This window comes from Diorhabda sublineata, chromosome X (genome assembly GCF_026230105.1).
Source record: "Diorhabda sublineata isolate icDioSubl1.1 chromosome X, icDioSubl1.1, whole genome shotgun sequence".
In the NCBI taxonomy this organism is placed as follows: Eukaryota; Metazoa; Arthropoda; class Insecta; order Coleoptera; family Chrysomelidae; genus Diorhabda; species Diorhabda sublineata.
Window position 1 is genome coordinate 3,147,072 of NC_079485.1, and position 24,974 is coordinate 3,172,045.

The 24,974-nt window shown below is 31.6% G+C and overlaps 1 protein-coding gene across 3 annotated transcripts in view; it reads right to left on the reverse strand.

Annotated features, from left to right (window-relative positions):
* The window catches only part of LOC130451219 (myosin-VIIa), a 59,660-nt gene that overhangs the window by 17,588 nt on the left and 17,098 nt on the right, over nt 1-24,974 (reverse strand). The window contains exons 3-7 of one of the 3 annotated variants that reach the window (XM_056790097.1): nt 22,337-22,399; nt 3,693-3,960; nt 2,703-2,893; nt 2,274-2,651; nt 1,803-2,045 (exon numbers count right to left, since the gene is read on the reverse strand). In XM_056790097.1, coding sequence (XP_056646075.1) covers nt 1,803-2,045; nt 2,274-2,651; nt 2,703-2,893; nt 3,693-3,960; nt 22,337-22,399 — 1,143 coding nt within the window. Of the gene's footprint in view, nt 1-1,802; nt 2,046-2,273; nt 2,652-2,702; nt 2,894-3,692; nt 3,961-21,914; nt 21,952-22,336; nt 22,400-24,974 lie in introns of those variants that run through there. The other 2 variants (XM_056790098.1, XM_056790099.1) reach the window with 2 other exon arrangements.

Sequence of the window (24,974 nt, forward strand, 5' to 3'; positions counted from 1 at the left end):
TTAACATATCCGCATAACATAATAATCAAACAATTTGTTTTTAATAACTTCCAAGAATTCAAAACATGGAGATCACAAGGGAATAGAGAAATAAATTATGCATGTCAAAGGAAAAACAAATTATGAAATGGAAATGAGAATATCTATCAAAATACATAATAGAAGTAATTATAAAAGTATTTGTCATCATTATTTGTGCACACGATTTATTTTTTTTTTTTTCATTCTTTTAGGATATACGAGTACTGATCAAAAATGTTGTAGGTAGTATTCATGTATATGGAGAATGTCTTTCTCGGTTTATGTAAATGGTAAGTAGGAATTAGTGACACATCAAAGAAATACTATTTTTTATTTATTATTTTATACCTAATTATTAATTAGGGTCAGTTAAGGTGACAATTACTGAAACACATGTGAAACATAACAATGAATCGAGGAGTAAGGGTTCTTCAAATTAGACTAGGAAGATCAATCAAGGCGGAAAATTTTATGACAGATGTGCATGGACCAAGATTATGTGTGAAGAAGAAAAACTTAGAAGAAACTAAAGAAGATTACTTTGTAGGTAGCATATTAAGAATTGGAATATAAAGAGGAGATATGGAAACACACAAAATAATAAAAGAATTGAAATAAGAATGGATATGAAGACAATGATGAGAAGCATATTAAAGGAAGCCAATGTTAACAAAATTATGGACAGCTTAGTAAGATTTATGGATGGAAATATGTGGAAGAAGATTATTGATATAATATCAAAAATTACCACAGAAAAGTTACTTTGTAAATTCAAAACAAAGCAGAATATATCAAGGATAACATAGAAATATTTGAGATTTCTTGTAACGAAATTTGTTATTTAGAGTATCGAACAGAGTATTTATAATGTACGACAAAAAAGATTTAAGAATAGATGAGCTTTCGAAAACTTTAATTCACTACCAAGATTATGTTTGACATTTCAAGAAGAACGTGACAATAACCCACAATAAGCCTTAATAAGATGAAAAGAAACGAAAAGTAATCATGAAAAAATGGTTCTAATATTTTAGTAATTTATTCATAAATTTTATAATTTGTAGAAATTGAAGATTTCAATTGTTAGAAATGAGGAAGCCTATAATTTCAATTCTTTTATCTTAGCAAATATTTTGAATATAGTTCGTCTAATAATATCCAACCCAGTAAAAAAAGAAAAAAAGGATAAACAAATATACTACCCGAATAAAAGTTAAATTGCAAGCGTTATAATATATTTTTTTAATAAATACAAAATTAAATATAATAATTTTTCAGAATCCACATAATGCCAAAATAACACTCAACAAGTGTTAATTAATTGTTTAAACTCGCCTTATTTCTTTTTTGTCAGTCCTAAGCCTGAAAAAGTGTGAAGGAAAATTAATTATTTTAAAATGATATGATAATTTATGTCTGAATTTTGAAAAAAAATTAATTACAATTTTGATTTATTTTCGGTCTTCCATATATAACTGTATAAATATATCGGACACCAGAAAAATTTACTCTTGACAGTTGATTTTAAACAGCTACTACATTCTGTTATCTATTATTTTGGCGGGATCCCCTTACAATTGGTGCCACTGTCTGATAGGTCTGGAATGTGTGCCATTTAGCATATGCTAAAATAAGGAACTTTCTTTTGGGACAAGACTGTAAATTTACAGTGTTTTATAGTAAATTTTTACAGTTTACCAAGGTTTTTCTATTTCTATTGTTAGCGAACATATCAATCTGTAAAATATTGTAAACTAATATTGTACCAAATCAATACTTACTATCTCTTGTTCCAAAGCAAAAACGTAATGATTGAAAAATTTATGGAGTTTTTCATTGGTGTAATTAATGCATAACTGCTCGAAGGAGTTCACAGCGAAATTTTCAAAACCAAAAATGTCCAAAACGCCTATAAATCTGGATGAATCCTGACCTGGATTCGTACAATTGTTTATGTGATTTATTAACCACGCGAACGTACGGGAGTACAAAGCTTTCGCCATGGCATGTCGGTTTTCTCTAGACTAAAATAAAACAAAATGTTCTAATCAAGCGATACTAATGGATCTTTCAATTTTCCGAGTTAATAAATAACCGTCAGTTAGTTAGAAGTTTTAATTAAAAAGAAAATGGCAGTGAAATATAGTGAATCTTTAGAATTATATCATATACAAGGTTATGATAAACAAACGTTCAAAGAACAGAATATACAGGGTAGTACAACCTAGCAGAGCGGTACTTGATTCACTTACCTCTTGAAGTTTCAGGGGAATTTCAGTTATACTCCCCCTAACATTAATTTGTCTCAATAAAACAACTTGTCTAATATTATCTGCTTCTAATCCTAATAATTTCGATAAAATTTCTATAATTTGTTCATCATCTTTAGTCAATTGACATCTCTCTCCATCAATGTCTTCGAAAGTTAAGTTACCTAACCATAAAATGGCAGATAATGCCTGAAATATTCCATTACACTTGTTCGGTGGCACTTGCAAAACGTTAAATGCTAACATTAAACTATCAAGTCTTCTTGAATCTCCCTCGATTTTAATGCAGTCTGACTGGTTAAGGTAATTATAAAATTTGGCTTCTTTCAGGTGAAGTTGTTTGGCTAATTCTTGATTGACCTACAACATAAATTACATTTATTCACTATTGAATAATAATCTGATTCCTACTTTGGCTTCTTCGATCAGTTGATAAAAGACGTGATAATTTCGCTCTCCAGGACCTTGGAAAGTTATTCGCGATTGTTCTAACAAATAATCTTGAACGATACATCCAGCTATCATCCATCTCGAATCAAAACACACTTGCATAAACTTCCCGAATCTACTTGAATTATCGTTCCGAACAGTTTTTGCATTACCTAAAAATGAAGAAATAAGAAGTGTTTAAATAATAGGTTTCCACATTTTGCTTTTGTTATGTATGGTACATATTTAAAAATGTTTGTTTATATTTCATATACGCTTATTAATTGGAATTTAGATTCATAACATCCGTTATTGTCTCTGAGAAGTTTTGGTATACATGAATGGTTTAGTACTTTTTTATTACCAGTGCTAAATAAACATGTAGTTGATCTAAAATTACGTTGAATATAAATATACTGTGATAGGCATACATTTTATACCGTGCTCGAATCGAGTTATATATTAAGTCAAAATAAAAGTTTTCTGTTTTATTTAACGATGCAAATAAATACAAATGTAAAAATATAATAATCTGACCTATCGTTTAACAATTACAGTGGTTTCAGTAAAAGGTTTTGAGCTATTTTAAAACACCGATTTTTGATAGGAAAAACATCGTCGAAACAAAATCTTGGCTTGATAAGTATTCTAATTTTGCTGACCCTTTCCACTAAATAAATCCACTATTATTCACTGGATTTATAAATTCACACTTGCTCGCAACAGGAGCGATTTTGTGCTACACCTTCGTTATACTGGAAAAATTATTCTGGTAAACCATAAAATGAAGAAAATACCTGATATGAGATGAGTGGATAACAACCTGGTTCATACTTCAAAGCAGCCAAAAACTAAAAACCCAAATCGGACTAGAATACATAATTAGGAAAAGTAACTAAGAAAAAGGGTTTTTTACTGAAATTTCAGGATTTTAAATTTGATCAGTGATATTTATAACAAACGTCAACTCACCAAAAGCTTCTAATATAGTATTTGCTTCAAGAATCTGCTGCTCCACCCAGGTGGAAACACCACTGGTAACTGAACATAGATACTGCAGAATGAATCTAGTTGATTCAGTTTTTCCGGCTCCACTTTCGCCACTTATAACTAAACTTTGGTTCATGTTTCCTTGTCCAGGATTATCTGCTTGGAGAGATTTGTATGAAGCTTCGGCCAACGCGAAAACGTGGGGCTCCACTTCGCGCATTTTCTTTTCACAATATTTGTTAACATAATACTGAAAAGATATATATGAATAATTAACACTGTAATACTGATTCTTTCCGCACCAAGACATGTTTATCGGTATCAAGCAATCGTTACTACACTAATGATTATTGCAAACTGATTTGTCAACTTACATGAGGATTGCTACTTAAGTTTTGAGATAGACAAAAAAAAATTATAATAGGATATGGCTTTATTGGTTTTCAAAATATTCTTCCTTGAGATCAATACACTTTTGAATGCGTTTGAGACTATTGTCGAAGCATTTTTTCCTTTCCGATTGGGGTACCTCCAAAACATGTGATTTGAACGTATCAGGTGTAGAAAAACGTCAACCTCGCAATTTATTCTTGATCTGCGGGAATAAGAAGAAATCATTAGGTGTCAAACGGCAGATGATCCATCAAATTGATAATTCGTCTTCTGCGATTGGTTTCTTTGATTTTTTCGATCACTTCCGCCCAACAAATGCCGGTGTGCCATTCATAATTGAACGGTGATGACATATCCGAATAAACAGGCGACCATTTGGTTCGAAGTACTTCGTGCACAAACAACTTTGGTTAGATTTGGCTATTTGGTTCATGTGCAAAGATCTGTGATTCGTCGCCTGTCTTATAGACTTCTTTTGAAGCATCGCGATTGAATTTTGTCAGCATTTCATTGCTCCAATCGACACAATCTTTCTTTTAAGCCATTGTCAAATTGTGCTCTGACTAATGCGAAAAACACACATGACGATTTTGTAATATCAGTTTACGCACAGCATTGATGTTTTCTGACACAACAACCGTTTTTGGACGAACTCCACGAAATTGCACCAAAAGTCCAAGCGAGTTGATCGACACACTGCTGTTGGTTTGATCACGTTCACAATTAAAAATGTCAAACTTTATGATGACAATGTCAGAATTGACATATTCACATCAGTGTTGCTATATCTCAAAACTTAAGTAGAAACCCTCGCAAGTAAAAAATTTTTTTTGTAGGAAAAACTTATTACAATGTGACTAAATAACGTTTACAATTTAATTGTTTATTTTTGAACAAATGTTGTAGTTGTAAATCGTGTTCTATGCAATTTGTCGCTCCTAGTATACAGTGTGATACATTTGAATTTACTCCAAGGAATTCAGTTTTGAATTTGTATAGCTATTTTTAAAGATACAAAACTGAAATTTAGAATAAGGAGACCTTTAACACGATACCATTACTCACGGTAAAGCTGAGATAAGTGATTTTATTTAATGAAATTGGTGTTGAGATTAAAATTCTCAAAATGGTCTATCTCATCGAAAAATCTACATTATAATTACACCGATATGTTGGAGGCACATCTATGCAAGAGCGTTCGCAATTAATCATTCTAACTTCGTATTAGCAAAGATAGAATTAGAAGATGTTTCGTTCTACACAAGAATCAACCCTAGAAATCTCTTAAGTTACACTTAAAAGAAGGTGATAATAATAAAAAATTAGACTATCTAGGCAACTGTTTAACGAATCTCTAAATGCTGATTGTTTGAATACATTTTTGGAATTAGAATTATGGAAAGCAATTCATGATCTCCCTGATGTCTGCTGAATAGAGAGATGCAGCTGTTTCGAGTTATGACATAAAGGTAAAAAAAAATAAATTCAATAAAACAATTTTTTCAGAATAAGTTAAGTATTTCAACACCTCTGAGCTTAAACTAGCTAAATAGAATTAAAAAAAAGATAAAAAGGAAATTAAAATAGACTAACTGGAAGGAAGACAGTTAATTGTCTGTATTATAGTTTTTTTACAACGTTTTCTCCAATATTATTATCTCATTGGGATGAAATATACTTACCATTTTTAAATACATTGGTCCAATTATCAGGCATACCAATCAATCAAAATATCAGACATAAATTTTAAATTTCAGTGCCCTTTAAAAATGTCATGGTGAACATTCTGTTTTATACATTTTTTTAAATAATTTCTCATATTTAAAAAATATCAACTTCGGTTTTTAACCTGCTAATAAATATTATTTATTTGTTGTTTCGGTTCTTCAATATGGTCAATATTATATGAACAAGCTAAACTTCAATGCTACATGTGCTATTTACAGGAAATGACATCACTTTTCATGTTATTAATATAATTAATTCAACCCAAAGGGTGCGCCTATAAGAATTTTTCTTTCACCTAGTTAATATATAATCCAATGACAATGACCCAAAAATTGTATAAAGCCGCATCCGTAAATTGTTGTGATTATACTTTACATTATTTGAACCAATCAGAACTTTTAATTCACTTAATTACCTTGTATAATTATATGATTCATGATGAAATTATCCAATATAAATTACGGATTGATCATAGTTATAGGGTAAAAATAACCGGTTATATGCTTAGGACTGTAATCACTTAGGTTGTTTGGTTGGTCCAGCAACGTTTGTTGCAATGGTAACGTCTTAAATTCGCAATCAATCCCTTCGGAATAAGTTAACATTGATACAAAATCACGCACTAGCACACTGGAAAAGGAAATGTAAGAACATGGGCATTCCACTATCGATTCCACACTATATACCCTGTGTTTTGCAGATGACCAAATAATCTTGGCACAGGACTAAGAAGACTCAGAATATATGACAAGAAAGCTAGTAGAGGAATACAGGAAATGGGGTCTAGAAGTAAATTTTAGTAAAACGGAATATATGTGTATTGGAGGAGAACAACAAAATTTAATACTTGAAGAAACAAAACAAAAAATAAGTCATTGTACAAAATACAAATACCTAGGCATGATCATCACTAATGATGCAATAGCACAAAGAAATAACCAAGGAAGACAAGCAATAAAACAACTAAATAGTGTATTGTGGGACAAACAAATATCCAAGGAAAACAAACATCGAATATACAATAGCATAATAAAAAGAATAACAACATATAGTAGCGAAGTCTGGCCTCTAAAAGAAAAAACAGTCAAAATGCTTGAAGCCACAGAAATGGATTATTGGAGACGCGCGGCAGGAATATCAAGACTGGAAAAAATAAGAAACGACAGAATCAGGGAGATCATGAAGGTGCAACACACGATTATGGAAGGCATTAGGATGAATCAGTTAAGATGGTACGGACATGTCCAAAGAATGCCTGAAGACCGCATACCTAAACAAATCTTAAATTGGGCACCAAAAGGAAGAAGAAAGAGAGGAAGACCAAGATTAAGTTGGAGAGAAGGTATCGAGAAGGATATGAAGAAGATCTTTGGGAAGATCGAGAAAAATGGAAACTGGGAATCGGAAGACGGCGAAGAACGTTTTAACCCGATTAATATATATATATATATATATATATATATATATATATATATATATATATATATATATATATATATAAAATCAATGATTCATTATTATCGACCCATTCTTTATATAATAACGAATAGCACTCGAACAATCGAAAATGATCGATTATTACTGTTCACTCGTAATCCTAAAAAAACACCAGAGCTGTTCTTGTATTTTTCGTAGGTTACGTATAGTTACTCATAAAATAATCGATTATTTTCGAACCTCTTATGATATAACCATACATATCTTTACATCGATGTCAATACATATAAATACACAAACTAATTAAGCCTTCAAAATTTGACGATTATCATCACATTCGGAAATGTATCATTGAATGCATTATAAAGTGAAGACAAATAATTGTGACTAGAAGGTTTTGAAACATCGAGGTAAGGCAAGGAAAGAAAAATATATGAAGAAGTTATCCATTTTCTAATCCCATATTTTTAGCGGTACTCCAAATAATGTGAGTGTTATAGAACTAAATAAAAGCGGAGGGTAGAAATGGGATTAAGATACGTACAAAAAATCACAAATAAAATATTTATTACCCGGAAGGAAACGAAGGAGGTTCATAGCTGTCTTAAATTGAGAATGATGGTACTCGAACTGGTAGAATTCAACATAATCTTCACAAACCATACAGGAAGGAATTGAACCGTGTACTAATAATGAATGGCTTGTACATACTTAGCTAAAATTGAGTTAGTTATTGTCCAATGAGTGAATTGTAACTAGAGTAAACGAAATCTCTTGGTTGGTATAAAAATATGCCAATTAAAGTGTAGTTCAAATATGACAAACAAAATATTCTCACCGAGCCATTACTATTCCAGAATTGGTAAAAACAGGGACAAAATCTTATCAAAATTTGATCAATCCCTACGAAAGATATTAAATGAGATGAAATCGAATTTTAAAAACGCTGCAGGTTCAAGTGAAACATCTTCATAATTTTCAGCAGTTCGATGAGCAGTAACGACGTTTCCAGCTCAGAAAATAACTCATCGTCAGTTAAAAAGCGCAGTATCTAATAATTATAATTTTCGTTGTATCATTTCATATTTAGATTAATAACTTGTTTATATTGACTTATATCACTAAAAAATTATCGAATCAAATACAATTAAGACTTAAGAATGACTACGGTCATATATCTCAATTCTGCTTGTGTATTTTATTAAGTTTTTACGAAAAATGTATAAAAAACAAGCAGTAGAAGTAAAATTAAACATCTGCTACAACAAATCTCAGATAAACAAAAAGGAAACAGGTAATTCCTTAAAATTACCTAAATCAAGAGAAAATAAATTTGGTTAATATGTCGTTTTCGAGAAGTCATTTATCTATTCGATTTTTAGATGTTAAATGGATTTCTATCAACTTTTATATTGGGGTTCACTATAGATAACACTAATTTAAAACAAATTAATTGCCCAATAACAATAAACTGCTATCCAACTTCAGCTTCAATAAAGATAAACATATATTAATATCGTAATTGTTATAATATTGATGAATTCCATATCGCTCTTAAACAATTAGAGAAATGAAGTCTGATACACCACCAGTTTCCATTGTTAATCATACTTATAGAAGAGTTCATAAATAAATATACATATCAATAAACTCGTTAGCATTCCTTGACAATTTTAAATATTGTTAATGATCAATTAGAAGAAAGAAATTATTGATTTAGTTATCATTGACAATATGTCCATGAACCGGTTCAATTTGAGATAAAAATATACAAAGAATTCCATAAACTGAAAGTAATATAATTTCTATAATTCTTGTTAAAATAACTCATTACAATAATTTTTTTACGACAAAAAATATAAGGAAATGATAAATAAAACACAAAATCGCGTTCTATTGATTCTTGAGATACACAAATTTTTCTAAGGCTAAAACAACAATTTTTAGTCACCATCCTCTTTACTTCAATATCCTCCTCAAATCATTTTTTCCTTGGTCTTTCTCTCCATTTTTTCGTACTCATAGGTATTCTACCTATGTGATATCTCAACCTTGCCACTTATTACTTATAAATTCAAATAGTTCTATGTTTGTTCTTCTTCCGAACACATCATCTTCTTTAATTTGAACGTAAATCTTTTTGAGCATTCTACGTTCCTATATTTCTAGTTTATTTTATTTTTTTTTTTTTGTTCATTGTCCAGGTTTCACATGCATAGGTAAATAATGGTTTTTATGATGTTTGGTAAATTCTTATTTCAACTTTTCTGGATAAATCTTTAACATTTTTGATACCATTTCTGCCGATTTACTAGCTTTTGCTATTATTTTTTTATTTCTCTTCCTTCGTCTCCATTATTTGTTATAATTACTCCCAAATATTCGATTTGTTGCATCTTTTCTATATTTTGTTATTTTCTCGTTGATCAATAGACCTTTTCTTCCAGTACTAAGATAGAAGATAATCATTCTGAACACACTGTGCGCACTACCACTACACCAACACGCACAATTATATTGTTTGTCGAAGGTAAAGGTGAACAGTTTACTTTCAGCCTCTGAAGACGATAACTAGGTTATCGAAACGATCGTTAGACAGAGTGTGTTCAGTATTGTCTTAAATATGCTTTGAATTTTTCTAATTTTTTAATTTCCTAAACTAAGTTGAGGAGGGTTATGGATAACGGGTTTCCTGGTCGCAGACCTTTTCCTATGTTCAATTCATTACAACTACTACCCTCCTTTCGGTTTTTAGGATAGTCATTTCCACTAGTCTCCTCAATTTCTCTAGTATAAAATATTAAATTTTTCCATTTCCTCAAACATTTTTTTCTCCGAATTCTTATGGAATTTGGAACCAAAAAATCACCTTCACAAAAATATATCGTTTACTGCATTTCAAGATATATAATGTAAAATCGATCTCCCAGAAATCCTTCTGCCATTAATCCATTTTCTAACCTATATTTTTTTCTTCTTCAATTATATCTGTCAAATCGTCTATTATAACGCCCTAAGATTTTAGACAATGTTTTTAATTTCTTTAATTAATTTCTTTCTATTTTGAGAACCACTTATTCTAGAAGGATGCAAACTGGATGTCATTGCAATAAAATGGCTATTGGACAACAGGAAACGACGCGATCCAGTACCCATGCAGCGCCGGAGCCCAGTGGCGCTAGCTCTAGGTCAATGTAAATCAGCCTCTAGCGATGTTACTTACAATTATAATATTTGTAATGCATTCTCTAATCTGTCAAAAGCGCACAACACCATTTGGATTAAACTGAATTAATAAAACTAAATAATATTCATGAAGCTCTCACTCCATTTGAGCATAACTGTGTTTATTTAAATAAAAAAAAATTGTGAGGATTCCTTTAAACCAGTTTTTAAGAGATTCGTAATTTTTCCCATTTTTAGTGGTGAATGGAAGACGGGGAAAGGTTAAGTCAGTTAAGTTAATTTAGGTTTAGTTAGATTATATTAAATTATGTTATGTGAGGTTAGATTTCCCAATTTTATGACGTAATTATCAGATTTCATAGAAAAGTCTTTTGTATATTATATAGATATATAAACTAAATAACAGAAAAACTAGTAATTGCTCAATTTTAAATAAAGATATCAGTTGAACATTAAAAAAAAACTTTGTCATTATAAAACTATTTTTCATTACAAAATGGTCGGAGAGATTGAATTTTTAATCACGTGTTGCGTAAAAATGTGGTCAAGACGTCAAGACACACTTATTTCTATTTTGCAGTTTTCAAATCTTTGTCTTTCGAATCATGTAGAAGTTTACAAACTTTATTTCACAAAATGAGACACATCATTAAATAATCAATATATTTTGAATTGAATTTTGAAGATAAAACAAACACCTACAAGCGAAAAAATAATATGATTACAATATATCGCATTTCCTAATATCAATTTGTTGTATAACTCATATTTGTTCTACCTAACCGTTTCCTTCTTCAGCGGTTTCCGAACATATTCTCGATTTTATTGGCATCCATACAGCTATTAGGTCACGGCTAAGGCAGAACACCAACCGCTAGATCATATCTTAGAACCGCAGCAAGACCGCCTTCTCCAGATAAGTTCCTTATCTTATCCCTAAGAACTAAAGTTGGGTTTTTTTACTTCATAACTGTTTGTATAATTTTCCATAGTTTTTATGTAACTTCATGCATGAAGACATCATTTATACGCTTTACTGACTCAGACTACATGACTGAGCTCAAATCAAGGAAATACTAATTGTATGTAAAAACACACTGAATTAGTTTTCTATAGGCAATGAAATATAGAGGGTGGAATATTTTCATGTTGACACCCTGTTTGAAAACTGGTACTCTTGAGCACAACGAAATATTTACAATACGGGGTAAATTTACCTACTATTTTTGAATTTACGATTTATTGTTCTGTTAGCCAACAGCTGGTGACAGCATGAGTTGTTTATATACATATTTATAACAATAATCGGTTTCTTGTACAAATGGTTATAAATAAACAAATTTAAGGACTGTTGTAGCCCTCACGTTTTAGTTGATAACAATAGACCATTTTTCTGACACAGAGTGTTTCTACGTACCGGCACTACAATGAATATCTTCAAATCTCATTGAAATTGATAATATTAATTTCCATTTAGAAAAATTACTACGAATCAGTTTTTCCACAAATCAATACTTTATTGATGCGCCAAGGGCGGATGTAATTTGGGCGCTAAAGGATTCATGTACTTTTTACAACATGTAAACTAGGCGCCAAGACCGAAGGGTCATTTTAATCCTATGTGTATTTTGGGCCTTAACCGACTGAAGTACATGATTTATGAAATACAGTTAATTATTAAATCACCGACATTTATAATAAGATATATTTTTAGATTTTCCTATAAGAGAAATGACCTATTATCACTTAAGGTCTGAAAAAATTTACCGTTAGAGGGGGCTACTTTGCACTTTTTTTAAATGAATAATACAGTTTCCTCACAACATTTTTGTAACACTCTACAGAATAAAGTAAATTTTATATTTTTATTTAGTACTTAAGTACATATTACTACATATAAAATAAGAGATTTACATAACCTAACCTAACCTAACCTATTAAACAATCTATCAACTTTCCCTCTATTGGATTATTTTATGACTCGATCTACCTCCACTTCTTAGCGCCGAAAATACATGTCGGATTATCTACCCTTCTTGGTCAGAGAGGTAAAGAAGGATGGTTAGCGCCCAAATTACACCCGCCTCCCCATATGAGGTAGCCCACGACAGAATTGAATTGCGTCCAGGAAAAATTCTGTGAGGAGGAATTTCAAAACGAGTGCGGAAAGCACGTTGTGTGGCAACAATGAAGCGACTGTTAGAAAAGTAGCTCTCAACGGCAAATGCCCGTTGCTCTCTCGACCAGAGCATGAAGGCAACTGACTAGAGGAGGGGACAAACTTTGGGACTTCTCCCTCCGGATGCGCTCCCTCCTACTCCTCTACTCCCTCAATAAGTAAGTTTCTCTGGCTATTCTATTCTATTACTATAGATAGATTTTAAAATTTCTCTGGAAGTTTCTCTGGAAATAGATCTCTATTTTTTGTTATCGTCTTCTATTGTTGCAGAGAAATTAGCCGAATTGTGCTACGATTTATTGCCTCATCCTCCATATTCACCTAATCTTCATCCCTCCGAATACTTTCTGTTCCCAAACTTGCAAACTCGCTCTGGATTAAGTGGATAAAGTTAAAAGGAGGTTTTGTTGAAAAATTACAGTAAAGTAACTTTTTCATTGAACACTCTACCCTCTTCAATTTAACCAGAATATGCAGATAATTCCAATCAGCGGATTCTTCTAGAAAGTTATCAACAACGTATGAAAATTAATTTTACAATTAGATGAAATAACTAGTCATTGGTATTATTTTTGAAGTCGAATTATGTAACAATTAACTAGGTTGTATGATTTTTCATTTATTCATGTTACATACGCCTTAGTTTTAACTGAATGACAGTGTATACAAAACTAAAATAATCTCACGATATTGTAGATTGTGGCATAACAAATAATAACCCCTATTTTATCAATTATGTAAATATGTTTCTTCCTTCCAATAATACCGCAAATTGATTAAATAAGTACATCCTTAAGTTTTTTGTTTTAATGTTATTTTTTATAGACCTTGTTATCGTTGCTAGTATTATAGGTTTAATTGAAGAATTGCTTTCAATTGCTGTAACACACTTAAATTAACTTTTTTCTAAAATAAAGGGTGCATTCTTATTTTTTTGTTCACTTTCAGTTAAATAACTGAATGGTTCGTCAAGATCTCTAAAGTGTAGAGTCTAGAACCTAAAGTAATATATGATGCATCATACGAATATTGCACTTTTTAATGGGTCTGGAAAACAATGGACCAAATGCATAGCATGATGGACACAACTCACAATTTTTCCGGTAGAATTACTGGCAAAAAACAAATGTGTTCGAGAGTATTTGAATAGAAACTTCACATTCTCTTTGATAGCTAAGCAGCCTTGAAGGCTATTGAGTGCACGTTAAAGCTAGCGTAGGAGTGTACTAAAAATATCAGCTAACAGAAACAAAGTAAATCTTATATGACTACCAGGACACTAGGGTATACCAGGAAATGAGGATACAGCTTTGCCAAAAAAAAAGGCAACGACTCCATACTTAGGACCAGAGCCCTACTGTGGTCTAATGAGATTTACGTCTATAACTAACTTGATGGATGGCTAAATAATAATTAGATATTCAGAAATGATATTAAAATGGTAGCCGCTCTACCAATGGGTCCCCGTCCCTCCAATACCACCTTGAACAATAAGGACGACAGAGGACGGCAACTGCAAATTTTGCGAGTGAGTCTTAAAAAAAGCAAAGTACCTCTGCGAATGACCTGCCTATTCCATAAAAAAGCTCAGGTACCTGGAAGAAGTAGTGCTAACACCTTTGGAAGTGAGATATAAAAACCCCAGAAAAACAGTCTTCTTTAGAAGCAGTACAATGTGATGTAGAGTCTTGTATAAAATATCTGCTAGATATAGGTGCAGAGTGGCTAAGAAGCCAAAATGAGTTCCCAAACAATCTATAATCTCCAATGGGTGTTTAATTGTCAAGACAAATTCCAGTCATAATACATGCATGGGATTTATTAGAATTTGTTTCAAATTGTTCATCAGAAACAGTCGCTACATCTTAATAAAGGTCGTAATAAATGAAATCCACTGTACCTCACTTTACCAAATGTTACCGATGAAGTTGGGATTACAAGGTAGATTTTGTTAAGTACATCTAAAGATTAACAGTAAAAGAAAAAGTGAGATTGTATATCCCAGAAGAAGTAGTTAGATGAGGTAGAAGGAAATAGAATAAAAATTATAAAATAAAACAAGGAGAGGGATCGATAAAGGAGGCTAAGATCCTCCATGGACTGGAGAACCGAGGAGTACATAATGAAGGATTTTATTGAAGCTCCAAGTCTCCTGTTCTAATATAATTTTGCATATTTTTGTTGTTATTCAATACGTTTTTTGTGTAACTAGATAGCTACGAAGCACGACTTTAGTTTTTCTAACAATACAAAAAGTTAAATCGGTGTATGAAGATATTTGAATGCCTTAAATTAAACCGAACTTCTATGTTGGAATTTCTGGAACCGTTGGAGGTATTCATACTGAATACCACCACACTAACACTCAAAATTACACTATCTGACGGGCGTTTCGACAACCAAGTTATCGTCTTCAGTGACTGAAGGTAAACTTCCGTCAGAACTTCTATAACAAATATTATTATATAATAAAAATTACCAATTCAAATTATTATCATTCTTATGACCAAATGTTATAAAATTTTATTTTGTTAAATACCATTATTTTGCACACAAAAAAAAATATGAAACTTGATGTCTCGACTGTGAAATAGAAGAATGGATTTCCTTCCATATTTCATCAACAATTCGCATCCCGTATAGGCAATACGTTTTACACATGTCCCGCAACCTCTTAGCAAAAGTAGTTTATCATAAAATCTTCGCAACATCAAAGTTATAATATGATAAAAATGTCAGAATAAATTGAAAAAGGAGCAAAATTGATGATCTTATGAGTTGAATCGTTTGTCCAGTAGAAAATTACAAAAAAAGGAGTTTTTCGTTCAAGCCTTGTTGGTAATTTCACTGAATTCTAAGAAGATACAAAACCATCCACTGTCCATGTTATAATGAACTACGATAATCTATTAAACATTGTGGGGGATTTCAACAAAACAATATTTTTTCATCTAAACATAAAAAAAAATCGTGATTATTCAGTTCTTCATATTGCTTAAATAATAATTAAACTCCTCTGTATTTTTTTATCATACTTCGTAATTCTAAATACTTGAACATATTTTAAAATATATTATCGTCTAGGCAAAATATCTACAATCAAAATTTTTCTGCGAACTGAATTGAGATTAAACAAAATTTTGATCTATGTTGTAGAGGAAATAAGTCAATAGATATCAAATAAAATTTATGAAGAATGCGGATGGAGAATCTGTATCTAATATAATATTATTATTATAAACAATGAATTTTTCACAATGGAATTTGGTAAGAGCAAACGTAAATCTAAAGACAGAAGGATACATTTGGTTATTACACAGGATCAAGAAATTGGCACCAACAATCAAGGAGCCTTAAAAAGTAAAGCCCAAACTAGTTAACTGATCCTGATGGTTCAAAAACCACTACATCATTTGATTCATGCCAACACCTGATGAAGTTGCATTATTTATTATTATTTTCTGTTTCTAACAGTCATTGATAGTAGACTAGATTGAAAAAGAAGTGAAGTTCGAGTGGTCGTTAAGCATCAATGAAACGAAGGCTAATTTTGATAAACTGTGTACCATCAATTATAATAGTTATAATAGTTTTGATCGATAAAAGATTGGGGATGCAAGAGATTATAGAAGGCGTCGCAATGTCAAGTTTGTTTTGTCAGCCAACACAGTTATAACAACCGTTGTTTTATATACGCGCTACAGCGATACACACCCTTAAAAACGGTAAAATAACCAACAAATATTATACCTATTGATGGATCGCTTAATGAGAATGGTCACATTTGCCCAAAAATGGTGTTTTGCATCAGGAAAATGCAATGGAACACTCATGTATGGTTTCTATGGTAAAAATCCATGGAGTAAGCTACGAACCACGTTATTCGCTCTATTCTCCGTATTTATTCTCACTATTTCAATACCAGATAAAATTGTTTGGTAGATATGTTATAGCGAGGTTTTACGGATGGGAATGACAGTTGATAAATAAAATGTGATTGTTTATCCGAAAATCCTGGGACCCGCCCCAGTAGTAATCAAAAGCTTTTCCCTCTGTATATTAATATAATTAAGAGAACATTTCGTTACTTTGTTAGACAGACAAATAAAGAGGAAATTTCCGATGTGTCACCTTTTTTTAGTACATATACCTTTTAAAGGCGTTCAAGTGAAATCGCAGCATAAAAACTATGTCAGAAAGACAAATTTATTTTATTAGTGCTTAGGACACGGTTCCGTAGATAAGATTTTTTTAGAATGTGGTGGAAATAACAGACCTTTTCGAATAGACTAGTTGAATTATGATGTATGCAAAGAAGCCAATAAGTAATGTGTTTTGATGGATATTATAATTGATTGATGAAAATTGAAATCCCAGGGTATTGTTAGAACTTTCGATTTCGAATTCAACATACCTATTATTGTATCTGCCGGGAGGGTTTTAATTTTGGAAGTTATAGAAAATTTATGGATTTCAGTGACATGAGCTGTAGCTTCTACAATTCTTCTTCATTTTTTTTAGCTCCAACCTATCAGATAGAACAATTTTTGTTAATATTTCACTGCGGTACAATATTGTGATTATTTCTGGAGATGAGTACCCAAATAACTAAAAAAGTTACCATGATAAATTATCTAAATACCGTTCACGACGGAAATTCGTAACACAATACGATTCCTTTTTTTATTTTCCAAAAATAGTGTCATACGCATTTCCGGTAGATTGACATTCCGTTGTCTACACTTATCTAAGTAATTTTTGTTGGTAGGTACATATACTACTTTTATTTACCAGGATACCGAAACCTGATACGTGACTATTTTTTAATGTAATTCTCTTCATTAATATTTAAATGTTCGTTTACTTCCTTTGATTGAAGCGCTAACAACCGGGAGTTTACTCGGAGGAATATTTAATTTGAACTTCGCGGGTAGTAAAAATATTCAGCATGTTTATTGCACTACAAGTTTTCCTTCTATGAAACTACTTCCTCCGTTAATTATTTATTTGAATTGTTTAATCTGCTTGACACTTAATATTAGTATTGGTTTAATGATCTGATAAGAGAATCTAACGGGTGGTGCATAAGTCATCACTCTACAGGAAGATGCCATAATGTTTACAAATGGTGATAAATATCAGTTTTGCTTTGACATATATGAAGTAGAGAGATACAAAATACACGTCAATAATACATAAATCCCTATTGTCCTTAGACTTAGATTTCCCGGTCGTCAACCAACTCTTGGATAAAAACTACGACGTTTAGTTTCTCGCATAGGATATGGTACAACACGAGATGCTGTTAACTCTGGCCGGCCTTAGAGCAATTGTTCTGGTAAGAATATCTTGTTTGTGACTAAGATGTCTCAGTGGACCCCCCCCAGAATATCGACTAGACGACAATAATGTTGGCGAAAGATTTGAGGGGCGTGCAGCCTTCTCGATAAGATAATTTTTTAATGATAATCATGACGATTACTTTCTGCAGTTACGTGATTAAACAGAATTATTGCTTGGGTATTATAAAGACAATTTGCTGACAATCAACCAAAAATGCAATCGTGTTGCAACTTCACAAAACACCAAAGGCTAAACAGAAATCAATACGGTAGGCCAAGGGGGATTTTCGAATAAGCAGAATTATTGCTAAAGGGACACCAAAAACCCGCGAATATCACTCATTCGCTCAAAGTTAGTCGGTTTTTATGTTGGAGACGTTTTACTTTTTCGAAGACGCCGCTAGCAAAACGACTACTATGAACGGCGAACGCTACAAAGTAATGCTTAACGACCACCTTCTACCTCAACTCTACTAATTGGGACTGGACAACAGGGAATGCAGCAACGGAGAGTACTGCGCGACCTAAAACCGAAATTCTGATGGTTCCATTTCCATTATATCACGTTTTCGTGATTTCTACTGACCGGTATGATTGATTTAACCGTTCTATACTTTTTCTGTGAAACTAAATGGTGTTTCAATAAGAGCGCAAGATTTAAATTGCGCGCCATGTTTAATAGTCATAATGTCACATAATTATGATGACAGATTGAAAGTTGACAGTTGGGAGTTAGTAAACATGGAGCATTACATTATAGAACAACGTATCCTGATTGTCAAAAATTATTATCAAAATGTTAATCGTTTAGTTGCCACTAATTGTAAAGTGCGTCCAACGTTCGGTCGAAATCATGTATCTACTGTAAAAAGGATAATAAAAAATTTCGAAAGTACTAGTTCGATTCGTGATTTAGAACACACGATACGGAGCTTGTAGAGTTCGTTCGGAACATAAAATCACGGCAGTTCGCGAGTGCGTCAGAAAGTCCAGAGACGTCAATTCGTCATCGGGCAAAGAATTTGACTCTTTAGCGAATTCTCACTAGAGATTCACAGCTGCGTGCCTACAAAATCCAGTTAACTCAACAACTTCTGCCAGTAGACCATGAACAGCGAAGGAAATTTACCAACTGGATCCTTAATCCTTAATCAACCTGCCGAAAATCATTTTCAGTGATTGTCACCTCGATTGCTTCATTAATGGGCAAAACTGTCGTATTTGGGGCAATAAACAAACAAAACAGTATACGTTTCAAGCGTTAAAGCATCAATGTGGTTTCCGGATTTCCTTTCTGATTGCAAACTGTTATCAATTTCAACATTATCTTCAACTTATGACTTTATATCACCGTTTCCTACGATGAAACATTATTCGATAACTAAATAACTGTGTAAAAAATAATCAAGGTAACATATATTCGATGTTTAGAAAATTATTTTGAATTATATATTTCCGCTCCCAAGCTAAAACCAAGTAGGTATATGTGTACCCCAAATCTACAAAAATGTATTCATTAATGAAGCTTTAACTAACATCAAAAGAAAATTCACTACATCTGACAAAATGTTAACAGATATTCAGTATAGCAAATCAAAAATTTTTACCAGTATTGTTTTATCTAATCTAATCCAAAACTCTAACGATAAGTATTCACGATGAAAGTTTATATATTATTATTTATATATTATATATATTATATATATATATATATATAATTATATTATATATATATATAATTATATATTTATGTAATGAGTAAAATTTGCACGATGGAAGCTCTTGAAATACTTGAAACATTGCTAAAAATGTTATGACACGGTATTTCACGAAACATTTATTTGATAAACAAGTCTAAACGTGCATACGTCGTTTTTTATCTGAAGTACCTTTTATTCTACTTTAGGCAGGTGAGTTTTCCTATTTGACTCTGTATTTTCTGTAAGAAACCAACACAGGAGTGCTCGAAATGAAGGGGAGGGTTCGCATTCCTAGGTTATGTCCTTGACATCACTGTATGACTTAATTGTTCGCTCTTTCTTATTGTGATTCTTGTCATGTAATTATGACAATGAAAAAAACAATTTGTTGTGGTTGAAAATAGTTGATTTTTACTGTCCTTACACTATAGAATCAACATTCATAGAAATTAACGGATAAAAGATGTTTCAAAGCCTTTTTTGCATATTTTTCTATTGAAAACTGTTTAGAAACAAAATACGAACAAAGTAATTACGACACATTATTTTAACCTAAAGACTAATCATCCTGATACCCGTCAGATTTACCACAGAATACTAAAAAGGTTAGTATTACAAAAGTCCCCCCCAATCCATCAGTTGACCTGACTAATATTTGGTTAAATCAAAAGTAACTAGATTTGTCCCTAGAAGCAAAATGCGTGCAATCAAAATGACATCAAACCGATAAAGTTGCAGGAATCGATCAGCTGAGCTCCCACAGCGCATACTTGTCATCAAGGCATATTGCGCGTCATATTGCATTTCGGGATCTTGCAGGAATCAATCAACTGAGATTCAACGGCGCATGCTTGTCCTCAAGACATATTGCGTCTTTCATCGCAATGTAGGTTACTCTACTCCATGTCTTAACAAGTGTACATTATAGCACACCGTGACTTGCGAAACTATGAATAAATTTTGTGTCAATTGTGAGTACTTTAAGGAACAGATGACTTTAGTTCAGTACGGAAATTAATCGAAAATCAAAACATCGATATAACCGCACCCATATATATACCTAATATTTAAAATGAAATTAGTTCAAACGTTATAATAGTTACATTCAATATACAGATCAAACTACCTGTAACCACTTAATTAGAATTACAGGCAATTGCTCACAACTTAATTCCTCACGACCACACCAAGTCTATTCAAGCAATCAACATATAGGTCTTGTAAACATATACATAAATATCCGATCAATCAAAATCTATTTCATTTGTTCAAATACGAATGATGAACTTAAGCTTTGTTGAAAACAAAAAAAACTCTACACTATTGTTTAGTTTTAGCGTGAAGAATGAAAGGTCATAATAAAACAAATCTTGTGCTTCCTTTAAAAACCGTGAGAAACGTTTTTTGTTCAAGAACTGTAACGAACGCAATTGTTATATCAACATGGACAAAAAAATTTCCCATCCGTTTGTGTACAAAGCTTTAATTTCGCCTGTCTAATTTTATGTCAGAAGAAAATTATGGGATATTCGCTTACTTGATAGAACACGTACGACTAAGATTTGAAGACATGTTCAAAAATGCTTAATAGCGCTTAGCACACTGGATCCAAAAAGTTTTCGAACTTAGCCGAAAAAATGTTTCTTTGGTTAACCTGATTTCATCAAAGGAAACAACACTCTTTTTCTAGACGCTGAAATGTTCACTTGAGTTGACTACGATTTATATTTATAATGCAAAAATGAGAAATAAAATGTTAAGTTCCATTTAGGGAGTAGAACATAAAAAAACAGCTTAAAAATAAAGTTCTCTCTCAAATAGATATGGGAGAAAAATTTGCAATCGAATCTGTGATATTTATAATCAAACAATTTAAATTTTGAATAGAACTACGTGGAATATAGAAACAAAATGATAAAAAATCGAAAAATGTTCATTGTCCAACCTCTACAAAATCTAATACATAATCTTATAGATATATTTTTAATAGATTGGACAAAACATCTAAATTGGGGTCCAAAAAATAAACATTAGTCTAAATTCTCATGTTTTAATTCCAATTTCAATCTTCACATTTTCGTTTCAGATTTTCTATCATATATTTCTGTGTTTCATTATTATTTTCGCAAGATTGATTCATGAGGCATCTCTTAAATGTTTGATAAAATTAACAGCCCTTTATAGCAGCAATTAGGGGTGTGTAGCTTTAAAACAATCAAAATGAATACTATGGAAGTACCTGGTTCGACGTATATTTTCCCCAAAATCAGCAAAAGTATGTACCTATCTTTAAATATTAATTGTTATCATCATTCTATCTCTCCACATCCATTTTACTCACCAGATTTAGCACCGTGCAACTTCTGGTTCTTCCACACATTGAGAAGATCACGATATAGTAAATGAAAAATCTCGAAAAAAGGCCTTCCGATCATGAGTTCAACGTTGGAATACACGTACTTAACTTAATTCAAATTTTATCATACCTTTTTAATTTGTTTTTGATAAAATTGTTCACCGTATTTTTGTCTCGCCTCATATAGTAAATATTTTGGTTAAGTTGAGAATTTTTCTTGTGAAACAATTTTAAACTATTGGAAATATGTAGAATCCCAAGGTTAATAAATTATAAAATCAGGAAATTTGTAAAAAAAAGCTTACCTGACTATAAATGTCAATGTCCTTGTACGGATTTACTGCAACCAGAATAGAGCCAGTGTATGTCTAAATCTCATTAAGGAAAACAATGGTATAAAAGCTGAAAAATAAAATACGAATACGAATCTTTGGGATTCGTATAATTACTTTTTTGGCTAATTACTACCTAGTATATTATTAAAGTTACTCATTTTTCTATTATTACATTAAAATAAAATTAAAATCAGACAGCTTTCTAATCTGGAGGTAATTTTCAAATTAATTCAGTAGGAACCAGACTAAATAGATTTGATAGAGTGATATAAGTGGGTATAATCGATGTTTTCATGAGATGTTTAATGAAAAATTAGCACTACACATAACCGATAAATAATAGTTCAATTCCAAAAACCGAATTGTTTTTTATACGACTAAGGTAATGACAGACAGTTATCCTGTACATTGCTATTATTGAAGACCCAGAAAAATAAATTATTTTGATCGTTTATATAATTTTTCTTTCTTTTGGGAATACATAAAATCTTGTAAACCGTTTATAGTAGTTTACCGACTGAGTCACTCCCTCGTAAAACAAATTTTATAGTGACAGTAGCACGCAGTTTCAGTGGCCTTTATTACACAAACAACCCTCAAAAACCCGCAAGCATTATTAGATGAAAATGTGAGATGGTAAAAACAATCAACTTCTATATTAATTTTTTAATTAGGTCCTTGATAGGACAGCAGGTACAAATGATGGTGGTTATAAAGAATTTGTGAAATTAAGAGCCTTTCATGTAACAATTTTTTCATGAACAATAATGTACATTTCCTGAACTGATCTACTTAAACCAAATGGAGGTTGGAGACGAATGATAAAACGGTGTATTTTAATGATTTTATTATTATGGTATTTTACAACTACATATCCAAAGTTTAATGAATGAAATTAACAAAATAAGTGCTCAATCTCTATATCTTACTCCCACGAGGAAAAAAATACTTAGAAACCATATTGTAAATCATATGGTGAATCGAGCAACGTTAGTGAATGATGTAATTTAAATATATTATGATTTAGTCATCCAAATCACGCATGTGTTTTTGACATCGTGCCTGGAGGAAATATTTTTGGAGTGTTTTCTTTTTAATAGTAACACTCTCAAGATCGAAGCGGTTCTAGAAATTCATTATAATAACAATATATAGTAAAATGTATGTCATTGCTGAAAAAATAAATTTAAACTAGACAATAAACAAAAAAATTGTATTGCTATAGTTTTTAATAATTTAACAATCCATCAATATTGTTTAATTAGGTGAAAAGGACAATAATGACATTACACAAATTATTCGACATGGAGAATTAGTGTGCGATAAAATGTACTGATCGCGAAACTTAGATATTTTGTTCAATATAATTCTAATATCATTAATTAGCAAATATTTAATGTCTAAATGAGCCCGTCTTCAGTAGTAGGATTTCTTGAAGCACATAATTGCATCGTTACCAACTTATAATCAACTAGGAACTATGGGACGATGATGTCGATAGAGAGTGCAGTTTAATGAGAAAAAGCTAAAACTGACGTACAGAAAAAGTGAATATTTGGGTTCGATTTTAGCAAATCAAGTTATAGAATCAATATTCTTTGACGAATCTCTCAAAAGATATTTGTTTTCTAACCCTGTAGATTAGATGCTAATGTTCCGAATAAATATATCTTCTTTCAACATAATTATATGCATCTCTATTTTGTAAGATATGTCCGTGAATATCTCGATAAGGTGTTTCCAGGTAAATAGATATGTAGAAGAGCCACGAGATCCCCACATCTCTGTCCTTTGGACTTCGTTTTATGAGTAAAATCGAAGTTTTTAAGACCAAAACTGTAAATGTTAACTAGTAGAGACTAGTTAATATAAATATTTCAACTCGACTTGTTTTTCATAACCTCGTTACTCTTCATTTTCACAAGCATTGTTTAAAGTGCATTTCAAAATTTGTAGTCTACAGAATCCAGACGTGAACAGCACCATTTAGGTTTTCCATTATTCAAATTTGCCAACTCTTGAAAATTAGAATCAAATAAACTCTCAATCCTATTAACGTCGATGGTTGCAGAGAATAAAAGTTAATTTTATTGTCGTAGAACACGAGATAACTGAGCTGAAACTACGAAGTTAATTGACGATATTAATTATAAAGTGGTTTCTGGTAAAATTGTAAATAAGCAAATTGAAACATGAAAAAATGAAGAGTTCCGGCAAATGATTATACAATAATCCCCACGTGCTCATCGGATTGCTGTAAACTTTTCAATGGAGCGGTTTAGGAACAGAGTTGTTTCATGAATGAGTTTTATTGCTTCTCAAAGTTTAGCAGTTATTATGGAAAATGATATCGACAGCTTTTTAATATAGAAATTGTTCTGAATACATTTAATAACAAGCATATTCAATTCAAAATCTATTTTAAATTTCCCCAACATCATACAACAACTTTATACCAACGTTTGCGGAAATTTAGTGGAACTATTAAAACCCTTTATTAACAAAACCTATACAAAAAAACGTTCGAAATATTAATTTCGACAATGGTTTATACTTTTATCAGCTAATAAAAATGTATTTTTATACCAAAATACGAAGGTTAGTTTGG